At 47.0% G+C, this 23781-nt stretch overlaps 1 protein-coding gene across 1 annotated transcript in view; it reads left to right on the top strand.

The window, feature by feature from the left end:
• The window catches only part of LOC110526017 (kinase suppressor of Ras 2), a 56610-nt gene extending 41546 nt beyond the window's left edge, over nt 1–15064 (top strand). The window contains exons 12-14 of the mRNA XM_036981750.1: nt 1764–1898; nt 13851–13980; nt 14792–15064. Coding sequence (XP_036837645.1) covers nt 1764–1898; nt 13851–13980; nt 14792–14938 — 412 coding nt within the window. The 3' untranslated portion in view covers nt 14939–15064. The remainder of the gene's footprint in view (nt 1–1763; nt 1899–13850; nt 13981–14791) is intronic.
• The last annotated feature ends 8717 nt before the right edge of the window (nt 15065–23781 follow it).

Raw genomic sequence — 23781 nt, 5'->3', positions numbered from 1 at the left:
GCAAATCTACCAAGACCTGGCCGTCCCTCTAAACTTTCAGCTCATACAAGGAGAAGACTGATCAGAGATGCAGCCAAGAGGCCCATGATCACTCTGGATGAACTGCAGAGATCTACAGCTGAGGTGGGAGACTCTGTCCATAGGACAACGATCAGTCATATATTGCACAAATCTGGCCTTCATGGAAGAGTGGCAAGAAGAAAGCCATTTCTTAAAGATATCCATAAAAAGTGTAGTTTAAAGTTTTCCACAAGCCACCTGGGAGACACACCAAACATGTGGAAGAAGGTGCTCTGGTCAGATGTAACCAAAATGTAACTTTTTGGCAACAATGCAAAACGTTATGTTTGGCGTAAAAGCAACACAGCTGAACACACCATCCCCACTGTCAAACATGGTGGTGGCAGCATCATGGTTTGGGCCTGCTTTTCTTCAGCAGGGACAGGGAAGATGGTTAAAATTGATGGGAAGATGGATGGAGCCAAATACTGGACCATTCTGGAAGAAAACCTGATGGAGTCTGCAAAAGACCTGAGACTGGGACGGAGATTTGTCTTCCAACAAGACAATGATCCAAAACATAAAGCAAAATATACAATGGAATGGTTCAAAAATAAACATATCCAGGTGTTAGAATGGCCAAGTCAAAGTCCAGACCTGAATCCAATCGAGAATCTGTGGAAAGAACTTAAAACTGCTGTTCACAAATGCTCTTCATCCAACCTCACTGAGCTCGAGCTGTTTTGCAAGGGGGAATGGGAAAAAATTTCAGTCTCTCGATGTGCAAAACTGATAGAGACATACCCCAAGCGACTTACAGCTGTAATCGCAGCAAAAGGTGGCGCTACAAAGTATTAACTTAAGGGGGCTGAATAATTTTGCACGCCCAATTTTGAAGTTTTTGATTTGTTTTATATCTTTATGTTTGAAGCCTGAAATGTGGCAAAAGGTCGCAAAGTTCAAGGGGGCCGAATACTTTCGCAAGGCACTGTATATCTCCATTATAGAATAGAGAACAGAATAGAATAGATAGAGGTATAATAGAATAGAATAGACTTTAGAGTTAGAATATCATCAGATTCAGTTGGGAGTTAAATTAAACCAACGGCTTTATGACTCAACGGATTGTTAACTGTCATCATGACAATACTGTTACTATGAATACTCATGGGCTAGACTAGACAGATACAGTACCATTGGATGGACATACCCACACCAGTTCTCTACTGTGCTGTGTTAGAGAGCTGGCAGTGTGCCTGTCTATCTGAGTAAGCACTCAGGATGCATTTTGAAGTAGTTGTGAATAGAGGGAGAGAGACAGCAAGAGGGAGAGAGAGAGATCGAGAGAGGGATATAGGCAGTTTGGAACATAGTGGAGACAGAGTGGAGAGGCTGACTGAGTCATCAGGAATTAAAATTTCTAATGGCGTTTGATTGCATCCAGGATTTTTCAGGGTTCGTTTGGACTAACGGGTGAGGAAGGAAAGGACAGATTCAACCTTGAGACAAAATGCTGCTTTAATTCCATTCAAAGTTTTTCCAGTGTTTGAACGAACTATAAGCAGTTATTCTGTAATTTAGATCAAAATTACTTGGCACAAAAATGTTTAAACATTTGACTACAACTTATGTGGAGGGATGAAATTTGGAAATCCTGAACAATTAGAAAAGGAAAATGGCCGTCCTAAACGTTGAGATAAATATGAAAAATCACCACACACCACGTCACAGAATTCAGACTGTGTCCTGTCTCTTTTCTGTAGCCGTAGAGAGGACAAACTGAGAATCCCCAGTGGATGGCTTTGTCACCTGGCCCCTGAAATAGTCTCTCAGCTCTCCCCTGAAACAGAGGAGGACAAGCTGCCTTTCTCCAAACAGTCAGATGTCTTTGCTTTCGGGTGAGTACAGCTACATCTCAAATGGCACACTATTCCCTATTTAGTGTACTTGTTACGGTGAGTGAATGAGGACCCAAAAGCGAACTAACTTAAACAGAGCTTCTTTAATAACCAAACGTAGGTAGGCTCAGATAGACCGGCATATTCCGACAGGACAGGACAAGGTTACAGCAAACAGGACGATAGTCTGGTTCAGGCATGAAACACAACAAACAAGAATCCGACAAGGACAGGAACAAAAACAGAGAGAGATATAGGGACCTAATCAGAGGGAAAAAGGGAACAGGTGGGAAACGGGGTGAATGGGTAGTTAGGAGGAGACAAGGCACAGCTGGGGGAAAGAGGGGGAGAAAAGGTAACCTAACAACGACCAGCAGAGGGAGACAGGGTGAAGGGAAAGGACAGAAACACACAACATGACAATACATGACAGTACCCCCCCACTCACCGAGCGCCTCCTGGCGCACTCGAGGAGGAAACCTGGCGGCAACGGAGGAAATCCTCGATCAGCGCACGGTCCAGCACGTCCCGAGAGGGAACCCAACTCCTCTCCTCAGGACCGTACCCCTCCCAATCAACGAGGTACTGGTGACCACGGCCCCGAGGACGCATGTCCAAAATCCTGCGGACCCTGTAGATGGGTGCGCCCTCGACAAGGATGGGGGGGGGGGGGGGAAGACGAGCGGGGGCGCGAAGAACGGGCTTAATACAGGAGACATGGAAGACCGGGTGGACGCGACGAAGGTATCGCGGAAGAAGAAGTCGAACTGCGACAGGATTAATGACCCGAGAAATACGGAACGGACCAATGAACCGCGGGGTCAACTTGCGAGAAGCCGTCTTAAGGGGAAGGTTCTGAGTGGAGAGCCAAACTCTCTGACCGCGACAATATCTAGGACTCTTAGTTCTACGCTTATTAGCAGCCCTCACAGTCTGCGTCCTATAACGGCAAAGTGCAGACCTGACCCTCTTCCAGGTGCGCTCGCAACGTTGGACAAAAGCCTGAGCGGAGGGGACGCTGGACTCGGCGAACTGAGATGAGAACAGCGGAGGCTGGTACCCGAGGCTACTCTGAAAAGGAGATAGCCCGGTCGCAGACGAAGGAAGCGAGTTGTGGGCGTATTCTGCCCAGGGGAGCTGTTCTGACCAAGACGCAGGGTTGCGAAAAGAAAGACTGCGTAAGATGCGACCAATAGTCTGATTGGCCCGTTCTGCTTGACCGTTAGACTGGGGGTGAAAGCCGGAAGAGAGACTGACGGAAGCCCCAATCAAACGGCAAAACTCCCTCCAAAATTGAGACGTGAATTGCGGACCTCTGTCCGAAACGACGTCTGACGGAAGGCCATGAATTCTGAAAACATTCTCGATGATGATTTGTGCCGTCTCTTTAGCAGAAGGAAGCTTAGCAAGGGGAATGAAATGAGCCGCCTTAGAGAACCTATCGACAACCGTAAGAATAACAGTCTTCCCCGCTGACGAAGGCAGTCCGGTGACAAAATCTAAGGCGATGTGAGACCACGGTCGAGAGGGAATGGGAAGCGGCCTGAGACGGCCGGCAGGAGGGGAGTTACCGGACTTAGTCTGCGCGCAGACCGAACAAGCAGCCACGAAACGACGCGTGTCATGCTCCCGGGTGGGCCACCAAAAACGCTGGCGAATGGAAGCAAGCGTACCCCGAACGCCAGGGTGGCCGGCTAACTTGGCAGAGTGAGCCCACTGAAGAACGGCCAGACGAGTAGGAACGGGAACGAAAAGAAGGTTCCTAGGACAAGCGCGCGGCGACGGAGTGTGAGTGAGCGCTTGCTTTACCTGCCTCTCAATTCCCCAGACAGTCAACCCGACAACACGCCCCTCAGGGAGAATCCCCTCGGGGTCAGTGGAGGCTACTGAAGAACTGAAGAGACGAGATAAAGCATCAGGCTTGGTGTTCTTAGAGCCCGGACGATAAGAAATCACGAACTCGAAACGAACGAAAAACAGCGCCCAACGCGCCTGACGCGCATTAAGTCGTTTGGCAGAACGGATGTACTCAAGGTTCCTATGGTCAGTCCAAACGACAAAAGGAACGGTCGCCCCCTCCAACCACTGTCGCCATTCGCCTAGGGCTAACCGGATGGCGAGCAGTTCGCGGTTTCCCACATCATAGTTACGTTCCGACGGGGACAGGCGATGAGAAAAATACGCGCATGGGTGGACCTTGTCGTCAGAGAGGGAGCGCTGAGAAAGAATGGCTCCCACGCCCACCTCTGACGCGTCAACCTCGACAACGAACTGTCTAGAGACGTCAGGTGTAACAAGGATAGGAGCGGATGTAAAACGATTCTTGAGGAGATCAAAAGCTCCCTGGGCGGAAACGGACCACTTAAAGCACGTCTTGACAGAAGTAAGGGCTGTGAGAGGAGCTGCCACCTGACCGAAATTACGGATGAAACGACGATAGAAGTTCGCGAAGCCGAGAAAGCGCTGCAGCTCGACGCGTGACTTAGGGGCGGGCCAATCAATGACAGCTTGGACCTTAGCGGGATCCATCTTAATGCCTTCAGCGGAAATAACAGAACCGAGAAATGTGACGGAGGAGGCATGAAAAGTGCACTTCTCAGCCTTCACAAAAAGACAATTCTCTAAAAGGCGCTGGAGGACACGTCGAACGTGCTGAAGATGAATCTGGAGTGACGGTGAAAAAATCAGGATATCGTCAAGGTAAACGAAAACAAAGATGTTCAGCATGTCTCTCAGGACATCATTGACTAATGCCTGAAAGACAGCTGGAGCGTTAGCGAGGCCGAAAGGAAGAACCCGGTATTCAAAGTGCCCTAACGGAGTGTTAAACGCCGTCTTCCACTCGTCCCCCTCCCTGATGCGCACGAGATGGTAAGCGTTACGAAGGTCCAACTTAGTGAAAAACCTGGCTCCCTGCAGGATCTCGAAGGCTGAGGACATAAGAGGAAGCGGATAACGATTCTTAACTGTTATGTCATTCAGCCCTCGATAATCTATGCAGGGGCGCAGAGACCCGTCCTTCTTCTTGACAAAAAAAAACCCCGCTCCGGCGGGAGAGGAGGAGGGGACTATGGTACCGGCGTCAAGAGCTACAGACAAATAATCCTCGAGAGCCTTACGTTCGGGAGCCGACAGAGAGTATAGTCTACCCCGGGGGGGAGTGGTTCCCGGAAGGAGATCAATACTACAATCATACGACCGGTGTGGAGGAAGAGAGGTGGCCCTGGACCGACTGAACACCGTGCGCAGATCGTGATATTCCTCCGGCACCCCTGTCAAATCACCAGGCTCCTCCTGTGAAGAAGAGACAGAGGAAACAGGAGGGATAGCAGACATTAAACATTTCACATGACAAGAGACGTTCCAGGAGAGGATAGAATTACTAGACCAATTAATGGAAGGATTATGACAAACTAGCCAGGGATGGCCCAAAACAACAGGTGTAAAAGGTGAACGAAAAATCAAAAAAGAAATGGTTTCGCTATGATTACCAGAAACAGTGAGGGTTAAAGGTAGCGTCTCACGCTGAATCCTGGGGAGAGGACTACCATCCAGGGCGAACAAGGCCGTGGACTCCCTTAACTGTCTGAGAGGAATGTCATGTTCCCGAGCCCAGGTCTCGTCCATAAAACAGCCCTCGGCCCCAGAGTCTATTAAGGCACTGCAGGAAGCTGACGAACCGGTCCAGCGTAGATGGACCGACAAGGTAGTGCAGGATCTTGAAGGAGAGACAGGAGTAGTAGCGCTCACCAGTAGCCCTCCGCTTACTGATGAGCTCTGGCTTTTACTGGACATGAAGTGACAAAATGGCCAGCAGAACCGCAATAGAGACAGAGGCGGTTGGTGATTCTCCGTTCCCTCTCCTTAGTCGAGATGCGGATACCTCCCAGCTGCATAGGCTCAGCTCCCGAGCCGGCAGAGGAAGATGGTAGTGATGCGGAGAGGGGGGCAACGGAGAACGCGAGCTCCTTTCCACGAGCTCGGTGACGAAGATCAACCCGTCGCTCAATGCGAATAGCGAGTTCAATCAAGGAATCCACGCTGGAAGGAACCTCCCGGGAGAGAATCTCATCCTTTACCTCTGCGCGGAGACCCTCCAGAAGACGAGCGAGCAAAGCCGGCTCGTTCCAGCCACTGGAGGCAGCAAGAGTGCGAAACTCAATAGAGTAGTCAGTTATGGATCGATTGCCTTGACATAGGGAAGACAGGGCCCTGGAAGCCTCCTCCCCAAAAACAGATCGATCAAAAACCCGTATCATCTCCTCCTTAAAGTCCTGATACTGGTTAGTACACTCAGCCCTTGCCTCCCAGATTGCCGTGCCCCACTCACGAGCCCGTCCAGTAAGGAGAGATATGACGTAGGCGACACGAGCAGTGCTCCTGGCGTAAGTGTTGGGCTGGAGAGAAAACACAATATCACACTGGGTGAGGAACGAGCGGCATTCAGTGGGCTCCCCAGAGTAACACGGCGGGTTATTGATTCTGGGCTCCGGAGATTCGAAAGCCCTGGAAGTGGCCGGTGGATCGAGGCGGAGATGGTGAACCTGTTCTGTGAGGTTGGAGACTTGGGTGGCCAGGGTCTCAACGGCATGTCGAGCAGCAGACAATTCCTGCTCGTGTCTGCCTAGCATCGCTCCCTGGATCTCGACGGCTGAGTGGAGAGGATCCGAAGTCGCTGGGTCCATTCTTGGTCGGATTCTTCTGTTACGGTGAGTGAATGAGGACCCAAAAGCGAACTAACTTAAACTGAGCTTCTTTAATAACCAAACGTAGGTAGGCTCAGATAGACCGGCATATTCCGACAGGACAGGACAAGGTTACAGCAAACAGGACGATAGTCTGGTTCAGGCATGAAACACAACAAACAAGAATCCGACAAGGACAGGAACAAAAACAGAGAGAGATATAGGGACCTAATCAGAGGGAAAAAGGGAACAGGTGGGAAACGGGGTGAATGGGTAGTTAGGAGGAGACAAGGCACAGCTGGGGGAAAGAGGGGGAGAAAAGGTAACCTAACAACGACCAGCAGAGGGAGACAGGGTGAAGGGAAAGGACAGAAACACACAACATGACAATACATGACAGTACCCCCCCACTCACCGAGCGCCTCCTGGCGCACTCGAGGAGGAAACCTGGCGGCAACGGAGGAAATCCTCGATCAGCGCACGGTCCAGCACGTCCCGAGAGGGAACCCAACTCCTCTCCTCAGGACCGTACCCCTCCCAATCAACGAGGTACTGGTGACCACGGCCCCGAGGACGCATGTCCAAAATCCTGCGGACCCTGTAGATGGGTGCGCCCTCGACAAGGATGGGGGGGGGGGGGGGGGAAGACGAGCGGGGGCGCGAAGAACGGGCTTAATACAGGAGACATGGAAGACCGGGTGGACGCGACGAAGGTATCGCGGAAGAAGAAGTCGAACTGCGACAGGATTAATGACCCGAGAAATACGGAACGGACCAATGAACCGCGGGGTCAACTTGCGAGAAGCCGTCTTAAGGGGAAGGTTCTGAGTGGAGAGCCAAACTCTCTGACCGCGACAATATCTAGGACTCTTAGTTCTACGCTTATTAGCAGCCCTCACAGTCTGCGTCCTATAACGGCAAAGTGCAGACCTGACCCTCTTCCAGGTGCGCTCGCAACGTTGGACAAAAGCCTGAGCGGAGGGGACGCTGGACTCGGCGAACTGAGATGAGAACAGCGGAGGCTGGTACCCGAGGCTACTCTGAAAAGGAGATAGCCCGGTCGCAGACGAAGGAAGCGAGTTGTGGGCGTATTCTGCCCAGGGGAGCTGTTCTGACCAAGACGCAGGGTTGCGAAAAGAAAGACTGCGTAAGATGCGACCAATAGTCTGATTGGCCCGTTCTGCTTGACCGTTAGACTGGGGGTGAAAGCCGGAAGAGAGACTGACGGAAGCCCCAATCAAACGGCAAAACTCCCTCCAAAATTGAGACGTGAATTGCGGACCTCTGTCCGAAACGACGTCTGACGGAAGGCCATGAATTCTGAAAACATTCTCGATGATGATTTGTGCCGTCTCTTTAGCAGAAGGAAGCTTAGCAAGGGGAATGAAATGAGCCGCCTTAGAGAACCTATCGACAACCGTAAGAATAACAGTCTTCCCCGCTGACGAAGGCAGTCCGGTGACAAAATCTAAGGCGATGTGAGACCACGGTCGAGAGGGAATGGGAAGCGGCCTGAGACGGCCGGCAGGAGGGGAGTTACCGGACTTAGTCTGCGCGCAGACCGAACAAGCAGCCACGAAACGACGCGTGTCATGCTCCCGGGTGGGCCACCAAAAACGCTGGCGAATGGAAGCAAGCGTACCCCGAACGCCAGGGTGGCCGGCTAACTTGGCAGAGTGAGCCCACTGAAGAACGGCCAGACGAGTAGGAACGGGAACGAAAAGAAGGTTCCTAGGACAAGCGCGCGGCGACGGAGTGTGAGTGAGCGCTTGCTTTACCTGCCTCTCAATTCCCCAGACAGTCAACCCGACAACACGCCCCTCAGGGAGAATCCCCTCGGGGTCAGTGGAGGCTACTGAAGAACTGAAGAGACGAGATAAAGCATCAGGCTTGGTGTTCTTAGAGCCCGGACGATAAGAAATCACGAACTCGAAACGAGCGAAAAACAGCGCCCAACGCGCCTGACGCGCATTAAGTCGTTTGGCAGAACGGATGTACTCAAGGTTCCTATGGTCAGTCCAAACGACAAAAGGAACGGTCGCCCCCTCCAACCACTGTCGCCATTCGCCTAGGGCTAACCGGATGGCGAGCAGTTCGCGGTTTCCCACATCATAGTTACGTTCCGACGGGGACAGGCGATGAGAAAAATACGCGCATGGGTGGACCTTGTCGTCAGAGAGGGAGCGCTGAGAAAGAATGGCTCCCACGCCCACCTCTGACGCGTCAACCTCGACAACGAACTGTCTAGAGACGTCAGGTGTAACAAGGATAGGAGCGGATGTAAAACGATTCTTGAGGAGATCAAAAGCTCCCTGGGCGGAAACGGACCACTTAAAGCACGTCTTGACAGAAGTAAGGGCTGTGAGAGGAGCTGCCACCTGACCGAAATTACGGATGAAACGACGATAGAAGTTCGCGAAGCCGAGAAAGCGCTGCAGCTCGACGCGTGACTTAGGGGCGGGCCAATCAATGACAGCTTGGACCTTAGCGGGATCCATCTTAATGCCTTCAGCGGAAATAACAGAACCGAGAAATGTGACGGAGGAGGCATGAAAAGTGCACTTCTCAGCCTTCACAAAAAGACAATTCTCTAAAAGGCGCTGGAGGACACGTCGAACGTGCTGAAGATGAATCTGGAGTGACGGTGAAAAAATCAGGATATCGTCAAGGTAAACGAAAACAAAGATGTTCAGCATGTCTCTCAGGACATCATTGACTAATGCCTGAAAGACAGCTGGAGCGTTAGCGAGGCCGAAAGGAAGAACCCGGTATTCAAAGTGCCCTAACGGAGTGTTAAACGCCGTCTTCCACTCGTCCCCCTCCCTGATGCGCACGAGATGGTAAGCGTTACGAAGGTCCAACTTAGTGAAAAACCTGGCTCCCTGCAGGATCTCGAAGGCTGAGGACATAAGAGGAAGCGGATAACGATTCTTAACTGTTATGTCATTCAGCCCTCGATAATCTATGCAGGGGCGCAGAGACCCGTCCTTCTTCTTGACAAAAAAAAACCCCGCTCCGGCGGGAGAGGAGGAGGGGACTATGGTACCGGCGTCAAGAGCTACAGACAAATAATCCTCGAGAGCCTTAGGTTCGGGAGCCGACAGAGAGTATAGTCTACCCCGGGGGGGAGTGGTTCCCGGAAGGAGATCAATACTACAATCATACGACCGGTGTGGAGGAAGAGAGGTGGCCCTGGACCGACTGAACACCGTGCGCAGATCGTGATATTCCTCCGGCACCCCTGTCAAATCACCAGGCTCCTCCTGTGAAGAAGAGACAGAGGAAACAGGAGGGATAGCAGACATTAAACATTTCACATGACAAGAGACGTTCCAGGAGAGGATAGAATTACTAGACCAATTAATGGAAGGATTATGACAAACTAGCCAGGGATGGCCCAAAACAACAGGTGTAAAAGGTGAACGAAAAATCAAAAAAGAAATGGTTTCGCTATGATTACCAGAAACAGTGAGGGTTAAAGGTAGCGTCTCACGCTGAATCCTGGGGAGAGGACTACCATCCAGGGCGAACAAGGCCGTGGACTCCCTTAACTGTCTGAGAGGAATGTCATGTTCCCGAGCCCAGGTCTCGTCCATAAAACAGCCCTCGGCCCCAGAGTCTATTAAGGCACTGCAGGAAGCTGACGAACCGGTCCAGCGTAGATGGACCGACAAGGTAGTGCAGGATCTTGAAGGAGAGACAGGAGTAGTAGCGCTCACCAGTAGCCCTCCGCTTACTGATGAGCTCTGGCTTTTACTGGACATGAAGTGACAAAATGGCCAGCAGAACCGCAATAGAGACAGAGGCGGTTGGTGATTCTCCGTTCCCTCTCCTTAGTCGAGATGCGGATACCTCCCAGCTGCATAGGCTCAGCTCCCGAGCCGGCAGAGGAAGATGGTAGTGATGCGGAGAGGGGGGCAACGGAGAACGCGAACGCCTTTCCACGAGCTCGGTGACGAAGATCAACCCGTCGCTCAATGCGAATAGCGAGTTCAATCAAGGAATCCACGCTGGAAGGAACCTCCCGGGAGAGAATCTCATCCTTTACCTCTGCGCGGAGACCCTCCAGAAGACGAGCGAGCAAAGCCGGCTCGTTCCAGCCACTGGAGGCAGCAAGAGTGCGAAACTCAATAGAGTAGTCAGTTATGGATCGATTGCCTTGACATAGGGAAGACAGGGCCCTGGAAGCCTCCTCCCCAAAAACAGATCGATCAAAAACCCGTATCATCTCCTCCTTAAAGTCCTGATACTGGTTAGTACACTCAGCCCTTGCCTCCCAGATTGCCGTGCCCCACTCACGAGCCCGTCCAGTAAGGAGAGATATGACGTAGGCGACACGAGCAGTGCTCCTGGCGTAAGTGTTGGGCTGGAGAGAAAACACAATATCACACTGGGTGAGGAACGAGCGGCATTCAGTGGGCTCCCCAGAGTAACACGGCGGGTTATTGATTCTGGGCTCCGGAGATTCGAAAGCCCTGGAAGTGGCCGGTGGATCGAGGCGGAGATGGTGAACCTGTTCTGTGAGGTTGGAGACTTGGGTGGCCAGGGTCTCAACGGCATGTCGAGCAGCAGACAATTCCTGCTCGTGTCTGCCTAGCATCGCTCCCTGGATCTCGACGGCTGAGTGGAGAGGATCCGAAGTCGCTGGGTCCATTCTTGGTCGGATTCTTCTGTTACGGTGAGTGAATGAGGACCCAAAAGCGAACTAACTTAAACAGAGCTTCTTTAATAACCAAACGTAGGTAGGCTCAGATAGACCGGCATATTCCGACAGGACAGGACAAGGTTACAGCAAACAGGACGATAGTCTGGTTCAGGCATGAAACACAACAAACAAGAATCCGACAAGGACAGGAACAAAAACAGAGAGAGATATAGGGACCTAATCAGAGGGAAAAAGGGAACAGGTGGGAAACGGGGTGAATGGGTAGTTAGGAGGAGACAAGGCACAGCTGGGGGAAAGAGGGGGAGAAAAGGTAACCTAACAACGACCAGCAGAGGGAGACAGGGTGAAGGGAAAGGACAGAAACACACAACATGACAATACATGACAGTACTACTCTTGAGCAGGGCCCATAGCTCTTCTTTTTGTTCTGAGGAGTGTTTTAGGGGCCTCTTTACTCTGATAGTTTTTCCAGTCTCTGTCTTGTTTTCATTGGATTTTCAAGCCTGATTTTATTGAATTGAATTCATTTGAATCAACTTTATCCCACAAGGGGAAATTTGATTTGACACCAGCAAGACACATATTATAATGTTTTTTGTTTAGTTTTTTTGTAGGTCCTAATCCATCTCCTAAAGTTAAATCTAAACTTGGTTTCCTCTAGCGTAATTGCTGCTCTTTCACCCCAGCTGCCAAACTAACCCTGATTCAGATGACCATCCTACCCGTGCTAGATTACGGAGACATAATTTATAGATCGGCAGGTAAGGGTGCTCTCAAGAGGCTAGATGTTCTCATTCGGCCATCAGATTTGCTACCAATGCTCCTTATAAGACACATCAAGGCGTTCTATACTCCTCTGTAAACGGGTCATCTCTGTATACCCGTCGCAAGACACACTGTTTGATGCTTCTTTATAAAACCCTCCCAGGAGTCTTTCCTCACCCTATCTGAGATATCTACTGCCACCCTCATCCTCCACATACAATGGCAGTCATATTCAGTTAAAGGTCCCCAAAGCACACACATTCCTGGGTCGCTCCTCTATTCAGTTCGCTGCAGTTAGCAACTGGAACGAGCTGCAACAAACACTCAAACTGGACAGTTTGATCTCAATCTCTTCATTCAAAGACTCAATCATGGACACTCTTACTGACAGTTGTGGCTGCTTTGCGTGATGTATTGTTGTCTCTACCTTCTTGCCCTTTGCGCTGTTGTCTGTGCCCAATAATATTTGTACCATGTTTTGTGCTGCTACCATGTTTTATTTCTTACATGTTGTTGTCATGTTCTGTTGCTACCATGCTGTGTTGTCATGTGTTGCTGCCTTGCTATGTTGATGTCTTAGGTCTCTCTTTATGTAGTGTTGTGTTGTCTCTCTTGTTGTGATGTGTGTTTTGTCCTATATTTAATATATACTGTATATATTTTAAATAAGAATTTGTTCTTAACTGACTTTCCAAGTTAAATAAAGTTAAAGTTAAATAAAGTTAAAGTTAAATAAAAATCCATCTTCCCTCCCAAATCATGTATGGAATGGTTATAATAACCAAGCCCAGGAGTCTTTCCAGGCCACCTGTCTGACCAGGAACAACTCTGTTATCCTAGTTATAACACTCCATGCTTCAGGTCAGCCTTTCCATTTATGTTTTTTTTTTTAATCTTCTGTGATCGTCACAGATGCAATTGCGTGGCTGGACCCTGCTCTGTTGACTCCTAACACAATTGCATTTTCAGATGCCCTCCCATATGGAGGGACTGTCACTGAATCAGTCTGAGGGGTACGGATGCAGCATTCACACACGCTGTATGAGTCCCAAATGGCACCCTATTCCCTATATAGACCAGAGCCCTATGGGAATAAAGGGAATAGGGTGCCATTTGGGATGCATCCACTGTCCAGCTGGTCTGTTGGTGCCTTAGTGTTACCTAGAGGTGACCCCTGAAGCTGTTTTACATATTCAACAATCCTCCATGTGTTTTTCTGTCTTGGCCGAATGCTATTTTTATGCTACTCAAACCCGGTCGTTGACATGGCAGTGGAAAAAATGGCTGCTCATAATGCTAAGAGAGGATGCTGTGACGATGTTGATGACGTATGACTATGTGTTAATGGACTGTTTATCAGAGCATTTACATCTAACAGGTTTGATATAAAGTTAGTTCCTCAGCATTAAAGGGCTGTTTCTTTAAAAAAGGCAAACTTGTGGTCTGTCTGTCAGACTCATTGTGGGGGCTTCTGGGGCTTTTAAATGGATTCAGACAACCACGACAGACATACAGTATAGAAATCCACATTTAGATATTCAACTTGGTGAACATACCCTATGTGTGTGAACATCTATTGTAGAATTTTTATTTTTAATAATGTTAACATTATAGGAAAACATTACATGTATACATCCAATCTCTATGAGCGGGTGCTGGATATATTTTTTTTTAAAGAGACGCGGCAACCCCACATGGTATGCTACCACGTGGATTTATCTGTGACAAAGTTAAATGCACAATGCCATCATTTCCATTTTGTAAACCATGGGATATTTCATACATCCGCTCCAACTGACCCCCCCCCCCCCCCCCCCCCCCGTACTGTCCCTGCAGCACTATCTGGTATGAATTGCATGCACGTGAGTGGCCTTACAAGAACCAGCCAGCAGAGGTTATCATCTGGCAGGTGGGCAGTGGGATGAAGCCCAACCTCACACAGATCGGCATGGGCAAAGAGATATCGGTGAGTGTTCCTCATACACGGTAAACTGGTTGTACCACACTTCAGGTAGAAGTCGCTCACTAGTTGTAGGTGTACATATTGTATGTCTATGGGCAAAGAGTTATCGCTGAGTGGTGTTCTTCGTAATACTGCACTGTTGACTGTTTTTCTTCACAGAGCGAAGCTCCACACCTGGTTATTTTTATGTGTGATCTGCATACTTGTTTATTTGTATTTATTATGGATCCCCATTAGCTGCTGCCAAAGCAGCAGCTACTCTTCCTGGTGTCCAGCAAAATTAAGGCAGTTTATACAAAAAAAAAAAAAAAAATCAATACATTCACAGATTTAACAACACACCGTGCCCTCAGACCCCTACTTCACCACTACTACATACGTAGCTATAGTACTAAATCCATGTGTATGTATAGTGTGTGTGTGTGTGTGTGTGTGTGTGTGTGTGTGTGTGTGTGTGTGTGTGTGTGTGTGTGTGTGTGTCTCTCTGGCAATGTTTGTGTTGCTTATTATTTCCCAGGTGTTCAGAATGAGCATCTTCATTCCTGGAATGTTCTTGGAATAAGACTAAATTATCAGGTACACCTGTCTAGGCAGTCTGGGATGTTTTTGAGTTTTCTGTTGGCTGTTGTTTAGTTATTTGTGTTTTCTGAACCACTCCACACAATAAGTTCTCTCACAGTGAAGAATACAGTTATCTGAATCGGGTGGCATTCATAATGTTGTCCAGTTACACTTGTGGCTCTTTCGCTCCAGTGTTTCCTTTATATACCTGGGTCTCTAAAGGGGAGTCTGTTCTGTCTCTTTCTCTCTCCAGGACATCCTGCTCTTTTGCTGGGCGTTCGAGCAGGATGAAAGGCCCAGCTTCTCCAAGCTGGTGGATCTGCTAGAAAAGTTGCCAAAACGGAACCGTCGCCTTTCCCACCCAGGGCACTTCTGGAAGTCAGCTGAGTATGTCAAATGAGATAGACGCTAAACAACAACAACTTTTACTACTACAATACCTACCACTCACAAAACCACAACTCCCTTAGAGTGCACTGAATCCAAATACCAATCAATGAGTAAAACTGTCCAGACTACAGTATGTATCCTCATGGAGTGTGTGTGTGTGTGTGTGTGTGTGTGTGTGTGTGTGTGTGTGTGTGTGTGTGTGTGTGTGTGTGTGTGTAAGAATAGGTGCAGTTGACCAAGACCCCCTGAAACTAGACTTCTCAACATCCTCTGAAATCACATTTTTGGTTTAATCACATGGAATATATGTTTTATTTGATTACTCAAAAAGACCTGTTCAGTTTGTTTGTTAGCTTATTTATTTTGGAATGTCTTTTTCTCAGTGTCATGTTTTTTTTGTGTCATGAATCACTTAATTATCTATGGAAAATGCATTTTTCTGAACAAATGTGTGTTTTGTGTTTTCTTTTGGGAATTAAATTGTTTTTATAGTGAAAGTAATTATTTTACGAATTGTGAAATGTACATTTTTAAGTCATTGTCTTGCCATTTCCCTTGTATGTCAACTGTCTCTGTCATGTGTTTGACCCTGGTTACCTCATGGTCTGTCATGTGTTTGACCCTGGTTACCTCATGGTCTCTCATGTGTTTGACCCTGGTTACCTCATGGTCTCTCATGTGTTTGACCCTGGTTACCTCATGGTCTCTCATGTGTTTGACCCTGGTTACCTCATGGTCTCTCATGTGTTTGACCCTGGTTACCTCATGGTCTCTCATGTGTTTGACCCTGGTTACCTCATGGGCTCTCATGTGTTTGACCCTGGTTACCTCATGGTCTCTCATGTGTTTGACCCTGGTTACCTCATGGTCTCTCATGTGTTTGACCCTGGTTACCTCATGGTCTCTCATGTGTGAATGTCTACATGTTTGTGTTTTCTACGTTTGTCTCAAAGCTTTATCTTATAGTCATTATTTACTATTGAATGTGATCACTCCTGCCAATTGTAGGGCTGGATGATGGTACAGTACCTTAGTAGGAAACTGTTCTCCAATTGGCCTGTGCTTTGATTATCGGCTGTGAACACTGTTGAGCATGCATCAAAAATGGCATCCTGTTCCATACATAGTGCGCTACTAAGGTCAAAAGTAGTGCACTAGATAGGGAATAGAATGTGAGCTGTTTAAACAAGAGCCTTTTTTTCAAACTGTGCCCTTTGGCTGTTGGTTCAGTCAGTAGGCCTACACTGACTGACTAGAAGTCTAGAAGTCTCTAATGTGAAAACACTGTCACTCGAAATGTATCTCACTACAGTACCTACTATGAACTTGCTTAAACACCTTGGAGAATTGCTGTTACTGAGCCCATGGAGAAATAGGTGTATAGTGGTTACTTTATTGTTTTAAAGTGGACGAGGGTAATCACAGATGTATAGCTAGCTAAGCTCACTATTTACCTCCATGAATTATGACACAATCGATTTACTTTGGGAGTTCTTCAGCCCTATAATTGACAAAGCACTTTCGGAACAGACACCATGATACAGTATATTCTAGTAACATGACTGTGTCCATGACCTGGCCATTTGTATAATATATTTCACTGCGATATTTTAAATATAGCCCACTAGAGCCCAGTCAGACTGAATGATATCATCGTGGATGAAAAGAAGTGTCTCGGTAAGAACTGTATGGCAACTGCTTTGGGGTCTGTACAGCCATGTCTTATATATAGATGCAGACAATCCTGTCCTGTGAAAGCCATTTCTACTACACTATATTATACAGTTTCCGATAGTGTTGGAAATGCATTCAAACAATTTGCTGCTGTTTTATTTGGAGTACATCTGTCTATTTTGGATTTGCTGCGATTCCGATATTGTACGTGGTCATTTATATTTGTACTGTTTACAACTTCTAAGTGCATGAAATGGACTATAAAGGATCTATTCTTGTTATTGCGATAAATAGTTGACTCCTTCAACTTTATCGGGTGGCAGGCAGGTAGCCTAGTGGTTAGAACATTGGGCCAGTAACTTGAAAGGTTGCTGGCTCGAATCCCCGAGCTGACAAGGTAAACATCTGTCGTTCTGCCCCTGAGCAAGGCAGTTAACCCACTGTTCCCCGGGCACTGAAGACTTGAATGTTGATTATGGCAGCCCCCCGCACCTCTCTGATTCAGAGGGGTTGGGTTAAATGCGGAAGACATATTTCAGTTGTACAACTGATCACTGGGGTATTTCCTGATTTACCTGTTGTAAGCATAGGGCCATCAAACGATATTGATACAACAGTTATACTGCTGGCTTTGTAAAAAAGGAAATGTTCAAAAATGATGTTTAAGAGAATGATTGTAATAGTATATTTATACATTATAATAGCCTATCGTGAAGAGGAATAACACATTGTTCTGAATTCGACAAGAATCTGACCAGAAAACGATTCTACATTTAGTGTCACGTGTACATAACAGATTATAGACATACAATCTTTACCATCACTTGCTGTAAATCAATATTACGGCAGCACTTTATAAAAACTCCAGGTAATAATGCATTTATAAGGAATTATTAAATAATTTATTCATAATGTATTAATCATTACTGCCACATTTGTAAATGTTATTAACCTATTTATTCACACATTTATAAACAACTTTTAAAGTATTTCATAATGATTCATGCGATCATTCAAAATATGTTTAATATCGGTCTTTATAAGCATTTACTAATCATTAGTTAAGTGTTTTTTTATAAATACTTAATAAACATTTTGCATGGCTAGTGTAATTTCCATCAAAAAGATGGACATGCCATTGCGAGACATTCCAGCAGTACCTGGTGCTCCTTCAGGTCCCAAAATGTTTCCTAGAACATATCAATGGTTAAACAATCACACAATACAGAGGATGTTTAAGAAAATATATTGGACATGTTATTCCAAAACAGTCACACTGTTGTAATAGTGTGATGTGGAACTTCAGACACCCTCTACGCTGAGTACAATTATGTGTTTAGTCCTTAAGTGCTAACATAAGCGTTTCTTGGCCGTGACTTTTCTACCAAAACCAAAGTGTGGATTTCAGTCACTCCTTAGAGAATTCTAATCTTGGTTAACCCAGAACTAAAATCTCATGTAATTTGGTCAGAAATTGGGAGCTCCAGTTTGCAAAATCTCAGCCAAACACTGGAACTACTGCTGCTCGTTATCCTACACATTCCATCCAGTTGTCACAGATTCTTCGGTTTACGTGCAGGACCTGTCTACGAGAGATTAAGATTAGCCCATAGACTGTTTGCAAATATCTGTATACATTATTTGTCTTAATTATCCCATTACCTTACTACCTTTAAAGGTCCAGTAGAGGTGCCGCCAAACAAAGCCATGCATGAAAATAGTGCAGTTAAAAGGCTAAAGCACTGCCTCCCGAGTGTCGCAGCTGTCTAGGCTACTTACACATCGCAGTGCCAGAGGCATTACTATAGGCCCGGGTTCATTCCCGGGAGTACCTAATTGTCATACCCTGATGCAGTGGCGGTTCTAGCTATGGCTCCCTGGGCCAACTGGGCTTCAGCGCCCCCCGCAAAAAACAAAAAACAAATCACCATTCTGCACTAACACATTTTTATTCAGACATTTGGAACACAAATAAATAATCATAACATTTGAAACTATATAAATATCAAAAAGAAGTAACAAAGACAAATAGAAACACATGGCACTCGAGCATCAATACATTACCCATCCTCCAACACTATCAACCAAGAGTCAAGACTAAACCAATTCACCTTGGTGGTGTGCAGACTGGTTTTATATTATTCTTAACGATTTCGTACAAACCAGAAATAAATGCAACAATATGGCTGCGAAACTATATATTCACAGTATTATGAATGAATTGTGGCTTATTTGGTAGCATTTCAGTGTGATTTCACTAATTGCATTAGTACTGTACAAAGTTAGATGTGCGCTATTTGATAGATTCCCCCGCTCTCGCTCCCCCACCTCGAGCTTCCAGTGGGGAGACCTGAGGTCAGCCTAACCCCGCACCCCTCCCCATCTCGTACTTCTGAGTGGGAGATGTTCCCAGGCAGTAGCCTGCCTAGCTCACAAACTAGAATCAGTGTGCCCACTCCGACAAGGTTAATTGACCCACAGTCCCACACGGTGACATGATATCATTGACGTGACGTGCAAATGAGCAATAGAAAACCGATTTCGCAAATGTCACCAATCCAAATTTTTGTGTGTGGGCGACCCGTGCCGCCCCCGGCAAGATGCCATCCTGGGCGGCTGTGTCACAGACGTCATATAGAGGAGACGAAGGTGCAGCGTTGTAAGCGAACATAACTCTTTAATTAAAGAGAGAATTGAATTGAATTGAGAGAACACTGAACAGAACTAAACAAAACAACCAACCAAATCGTGAAGCAATATGGCTAGTGCAGAACAGGCAGCTAAACATAGAATAACAACCCACAAAATAACCAAGGAATATGGCTACCTAAATATGGTTCCCAATCAGAGACAACGATAAACAGCTGCCTCTGACTGAGAACCAATCTAGGCAACCATAGACATATAAACATCTAGACTAGAAAAACCCCTAGACATACAAAACCCCCTAGACGATACAAAAACTAAATAAACCACACGTGTCACACCCTGACCTAACCAAATAATAAAGAAAACAAAGATAACTAAAGGCAGGGCGTGACAGGCTGCCCATGTCGCCTATACCTAAATCTGCCACTGCCCTGATGTAAAAATACCTTAATAGAAATTGACTCAAGTAAATGTCAGCCAGTAAAATAAAAATCAATCAAAAGTAAATGTAATTGCTAAAAGAAACGTATCAAAAGTAAAAGTATAAATCACTTCAAATTCCTTATATTAAGCAATCCAGACGGCACCATTTTCTTGTTTTTTAAATTTTCATACAACCAGGGGCACGCTCCAACACAGACATAATTTACAAACCAAGCATGTGTTTAGTGAGTCCGCTAGATTAGAGGCCATAGAGATGACCAGGGATGTTCTCTTGATAAATGCGTGAATTAGACAATTGTCTTCTCCTACTAAGCATTCAAAATGTAACAAGTACTTTTGGGTGTCAAGGAAATTGTTTGGAGTAAATAGTACATAATTTTCTTTAGGAATCAAATCAAATCAAACTGTATTTGTCACATGCGCCGAATACAAGTGTAGAAATGCTTACTTACAAGCCCTTTACCAACAGTGCAGTTCAAGAAAGAATATAGTGAAGTAAAAGTCAAAGTTGTCAAAAAAAAAACGACTTAAGTAGTAAGTTCAAGTAATTTTACTTAAGTACGTTTCACCACGGCCGGTGGGGCTTTACTTGGCTCATCGCGTTGTAGCAACTCCTTCGCAAGTGTCACGCCCTGACCTTACTTATCTTTGTTTTCTTTATTATTTTGGTTAGGTCAGGGTGTGACGAGGGTGGTATGTGTGTTTTTGCCTTGTCTAGGGTTTTTTGTATTCTATGGGGTTTTGGTATGTATTCTTATCACGCTGCGCCTTGGTCTCCTTATGACGAACATGACAGAATAACCCACCATAACAGGACCAAGCAGCGTTAAAAGGAGGAGCAGAGGTTATGGACTTGGGAAGAGATTTTGGATGGAACAGGATCCTGGACATGAGAGGAAATACTAGATGGAGCAGGACCCTGGACGCAGCCTGGGGAGTATCGCCGTTCTAAAGAGGAGAAATACCGGAGAATAGAGGAACGGCGACGATATGAGGGTACACGGCTAGCACGGAAGCCAGAGAGGCAGCCCCAATAAAAAAACAATTTGGGGGGGCAGACGAGGAGATTGGATGAGTCAGGTCGGAGACTTGAGCCAGGGAGCGTGTAACTGGTCGTTTAACTGGTCAGGCACCGTGTTATGCAGAGATGAGCACGGTGTCTTCAGTGCGCTATTCTAGCCTGGTGCTCTCTATTCCAGCTCCTCGCATTTGCCGGGCTAGAATGGGCATCCAGCCAGGACGTATTGAGCCAGCTCTATGTTCTGGATCTCCAATGCGTCTCCACGGTCCAGTGTATCCTGTCCTTCCTCCTAGCACTCGCTCTGAGATGCGTGTCACCAGCCCGGTACCACCAGTTCCGGCACCACGCACCAGGCCTCCAGTGCGCCTCCAGGGTCCAGTACGCCCTGTTCCTGCTCCTCGCACTCGCCCTGAGGTGTGTGTCCCCAGCCCGGTACCACCAGTGCTGGCACCACGCACCAGGCCTACAGTGCGCCTCGGAAGTCCAGAGCGTCCGGCGACAGTACCCAGTCCAGAGCGTCCGGCGACAGTACCCAGTCCAGAGCATCCGGCGACAGTACCCAGTCCAGAGCGTCCGGCGACAGTACCCAGTCCAGAGCGTCCGGCGACAGTACCCAGTCCAGAGCGTCCGGCGACAGTACCCAGTCCAGAGCGTCCGGCGACAGTACCCAGTCCGGAACCTCCAACAACGGGCCACAGTCCGGGGTCTCCAGCGACGGTCCCCAGTCCAGAACATCCAGCGATGATCAGTGCAGCGATGATCAGTGCAGCGAGGGTCCCCAGCCCGGGGCCTACGGCTAGAATCCGCAGTCCAGATCCTCCGACGAAGATCCACAGGTCAGTGCTACAAGAGCGGACTTAGGGTAAAGAAGGGGGGCGGCGTTCAGAACCAGAGCCGCCACCGAGGTTAGATGCCCACCCAGACCCTCCCATATAGGTTTAGGTTTGCGGCCGGGAGTCCGCACCTTTGGTGGGGTACTGTCACGCCCTGACCTTAGTTATCTTTGTTTTCTTTATTATTTTGGTTAGGTCAGGGTGTGACGAGGGTGGTATGTGTGTTTTGGTCTTGTCTAGGGTTTTTTTGTATTCTATGGGGTTTTGGAATGTCTAGGTCTATGGTGGCCTGAATTGGTTCCAATCAGAGACAGCAGTTGATCGTTGTCTCTGATTGGGGATCCTATTTAGGTTGCCATTTTCCATTTTGGTTTTGTGGGTTATTGTCTGTGTAGTTGCCTGTCAGCTTCACTTTCGTTTTGTTAGTTTGTTTAGTGTTCGTCGTATAATAAAAGGAAGAATGTATTCTTATCACGCTGCGCCTTGGTCACCTTATGACAAACGTGACAAAGGTGGACAACATTAGCTCATTAACCTCTTACAGCTACCCCCTTTTCCGCCTGAAGACATACCCAAATCTAACGTCCTGTAGCTCAGGCCCAGAGCCAAGGATATGCATATTATTGGTTTCATTTGAAAGAAAACACTCTGAAGTTTGTGTAAATGTGAATTGAATGTAGGAGAATATAACACAATATAATTTAGATAAGTTTAGATAGTTTAGATAATACAATGAAAAAAACCATACGTTTTTTATTTTTTATTGTTGTATCATCTTTCAAATGAACAAGACAAAACAAACATTCAGATAGGATGATGGGGACAATTTCAGTGAAAAACATAAGAGGGCAACAGTACTTGTTCAGAAATATTTCTTCCAAAATGAGTGTGCTACATGACATTTATCATGAAGTCACCCAGGTGTCCCACACAAGTAGCCCAAATGTACCCAAGTGGCCAAATTGGTGAAGTTATACATTTTGAATGGAATAACTATATACAAAATACCAAAATGGTATTTTAACACCCCCCCCCCCCCCCCCCCCCCCAAAAAAAAAGTGGAGAAAAACATATATATACATTTACAAAATAACACTTTCAATATTTGGAAGACCCTCAGTCCTCTACACAATATTGTGCTGCTGATGCCAGGTGCCATAGCAGTCTCTTTTTTTTCACCAAGCATGTGGGACTTCATTTTGCAAAGAACACAGCGACGCCTCCATGCTGTGCCCTTTTGGCCCTGAGGCACATCCATGCATGCAGAAATAAATTTGGGCAGATGAACACCACTTGTGGCAGGAGCAGAAGGGACAGGGGTAAAGGGGCCAGAACGTGGTGCAGTGGTGCTGTAGCCAGCAAGCTCCTTGATGAGCAGCTCTCTGAAGGCTAGCTGTGAGATGGGGGGCTTTCCACAGCTCTTAGCCATTTCCTTGTGTAGGATGAATGCATTCACCACAGCAATGTCGATGAAATGATAGAAGAAGGTCTTGTACCATTTCATCGTCTTATGGAGAACATTGTAATAGCCTATCAGCGCATCTGACAGGTCCACACCTCCCATGCTCTTGTTGTAGTCCTTTATTGCAGTTGGAATGGGGACATTTTCTGTGGTCCATGCCCCAGTAGCGCTGAGACAACAGGTGTCCGCCTGGATGAACCAGCTTCAGTGGGGGATGGACACCTTGGCACTGGGGGCTCCCATTCGGAGTCAGTGTCACTGTGAAAGAAAATGTTCAGTTAGAATAGTTTCACATATGAGCCCTGTATCAACAGGTATAATAAACAGATATATATAGAGTACAGGGAACATAAGATTTAATATATTATTATAGACCTGCTAGATCTACTGTCTCATTTATATTATGACAGACCAGCTAGATCTACTGTCTTTATTATATTACAACAGACCAGCTGTATCTACTGTCTCCATTTCACTTTGGCCATTGTTGTGGGCCTGCCCTCCCCTCAACAGTCTCAAATAGGCTATTTCATGTGGGGGTGGGGTGGAGCAGCAGACACACGCATCTCGGCCATGCTCCCTCTAATCCACAATATGTACAGTGCCTTGCGAAAGTATTCGGCCCCCTTGAACTTTGCGACCTTTTGCCACATTTCAGGCTTCAAACATAAAGATATAAAACTGTATTTTTTTGTGAAGAATCAACAACAAGTGGGACACAATCATGAAGTGGAACGACATTTATTGGATATTTCAAACTTTTTTAACAA

The sequence above is a fragment of the Oncorhynchus mykiss genome, chromosome 6 (genome assembly GCF_013265735.2).
Source record: "Oncorhynchus mykiss isolate Arlee chromosome 6, USDA_OmykA_1.1, whole genome shotgun sequence".
Lineage (NCBI taxonomy): Eukaryota > Metazoa > Chordata > Actinopteri > Salmoniformes > Salmonidae > Oncorhynchus > Oncorhynchus mykiss.
This window is presented reverse-complemented; position numbering and strand designations above follow the sequence as displayed.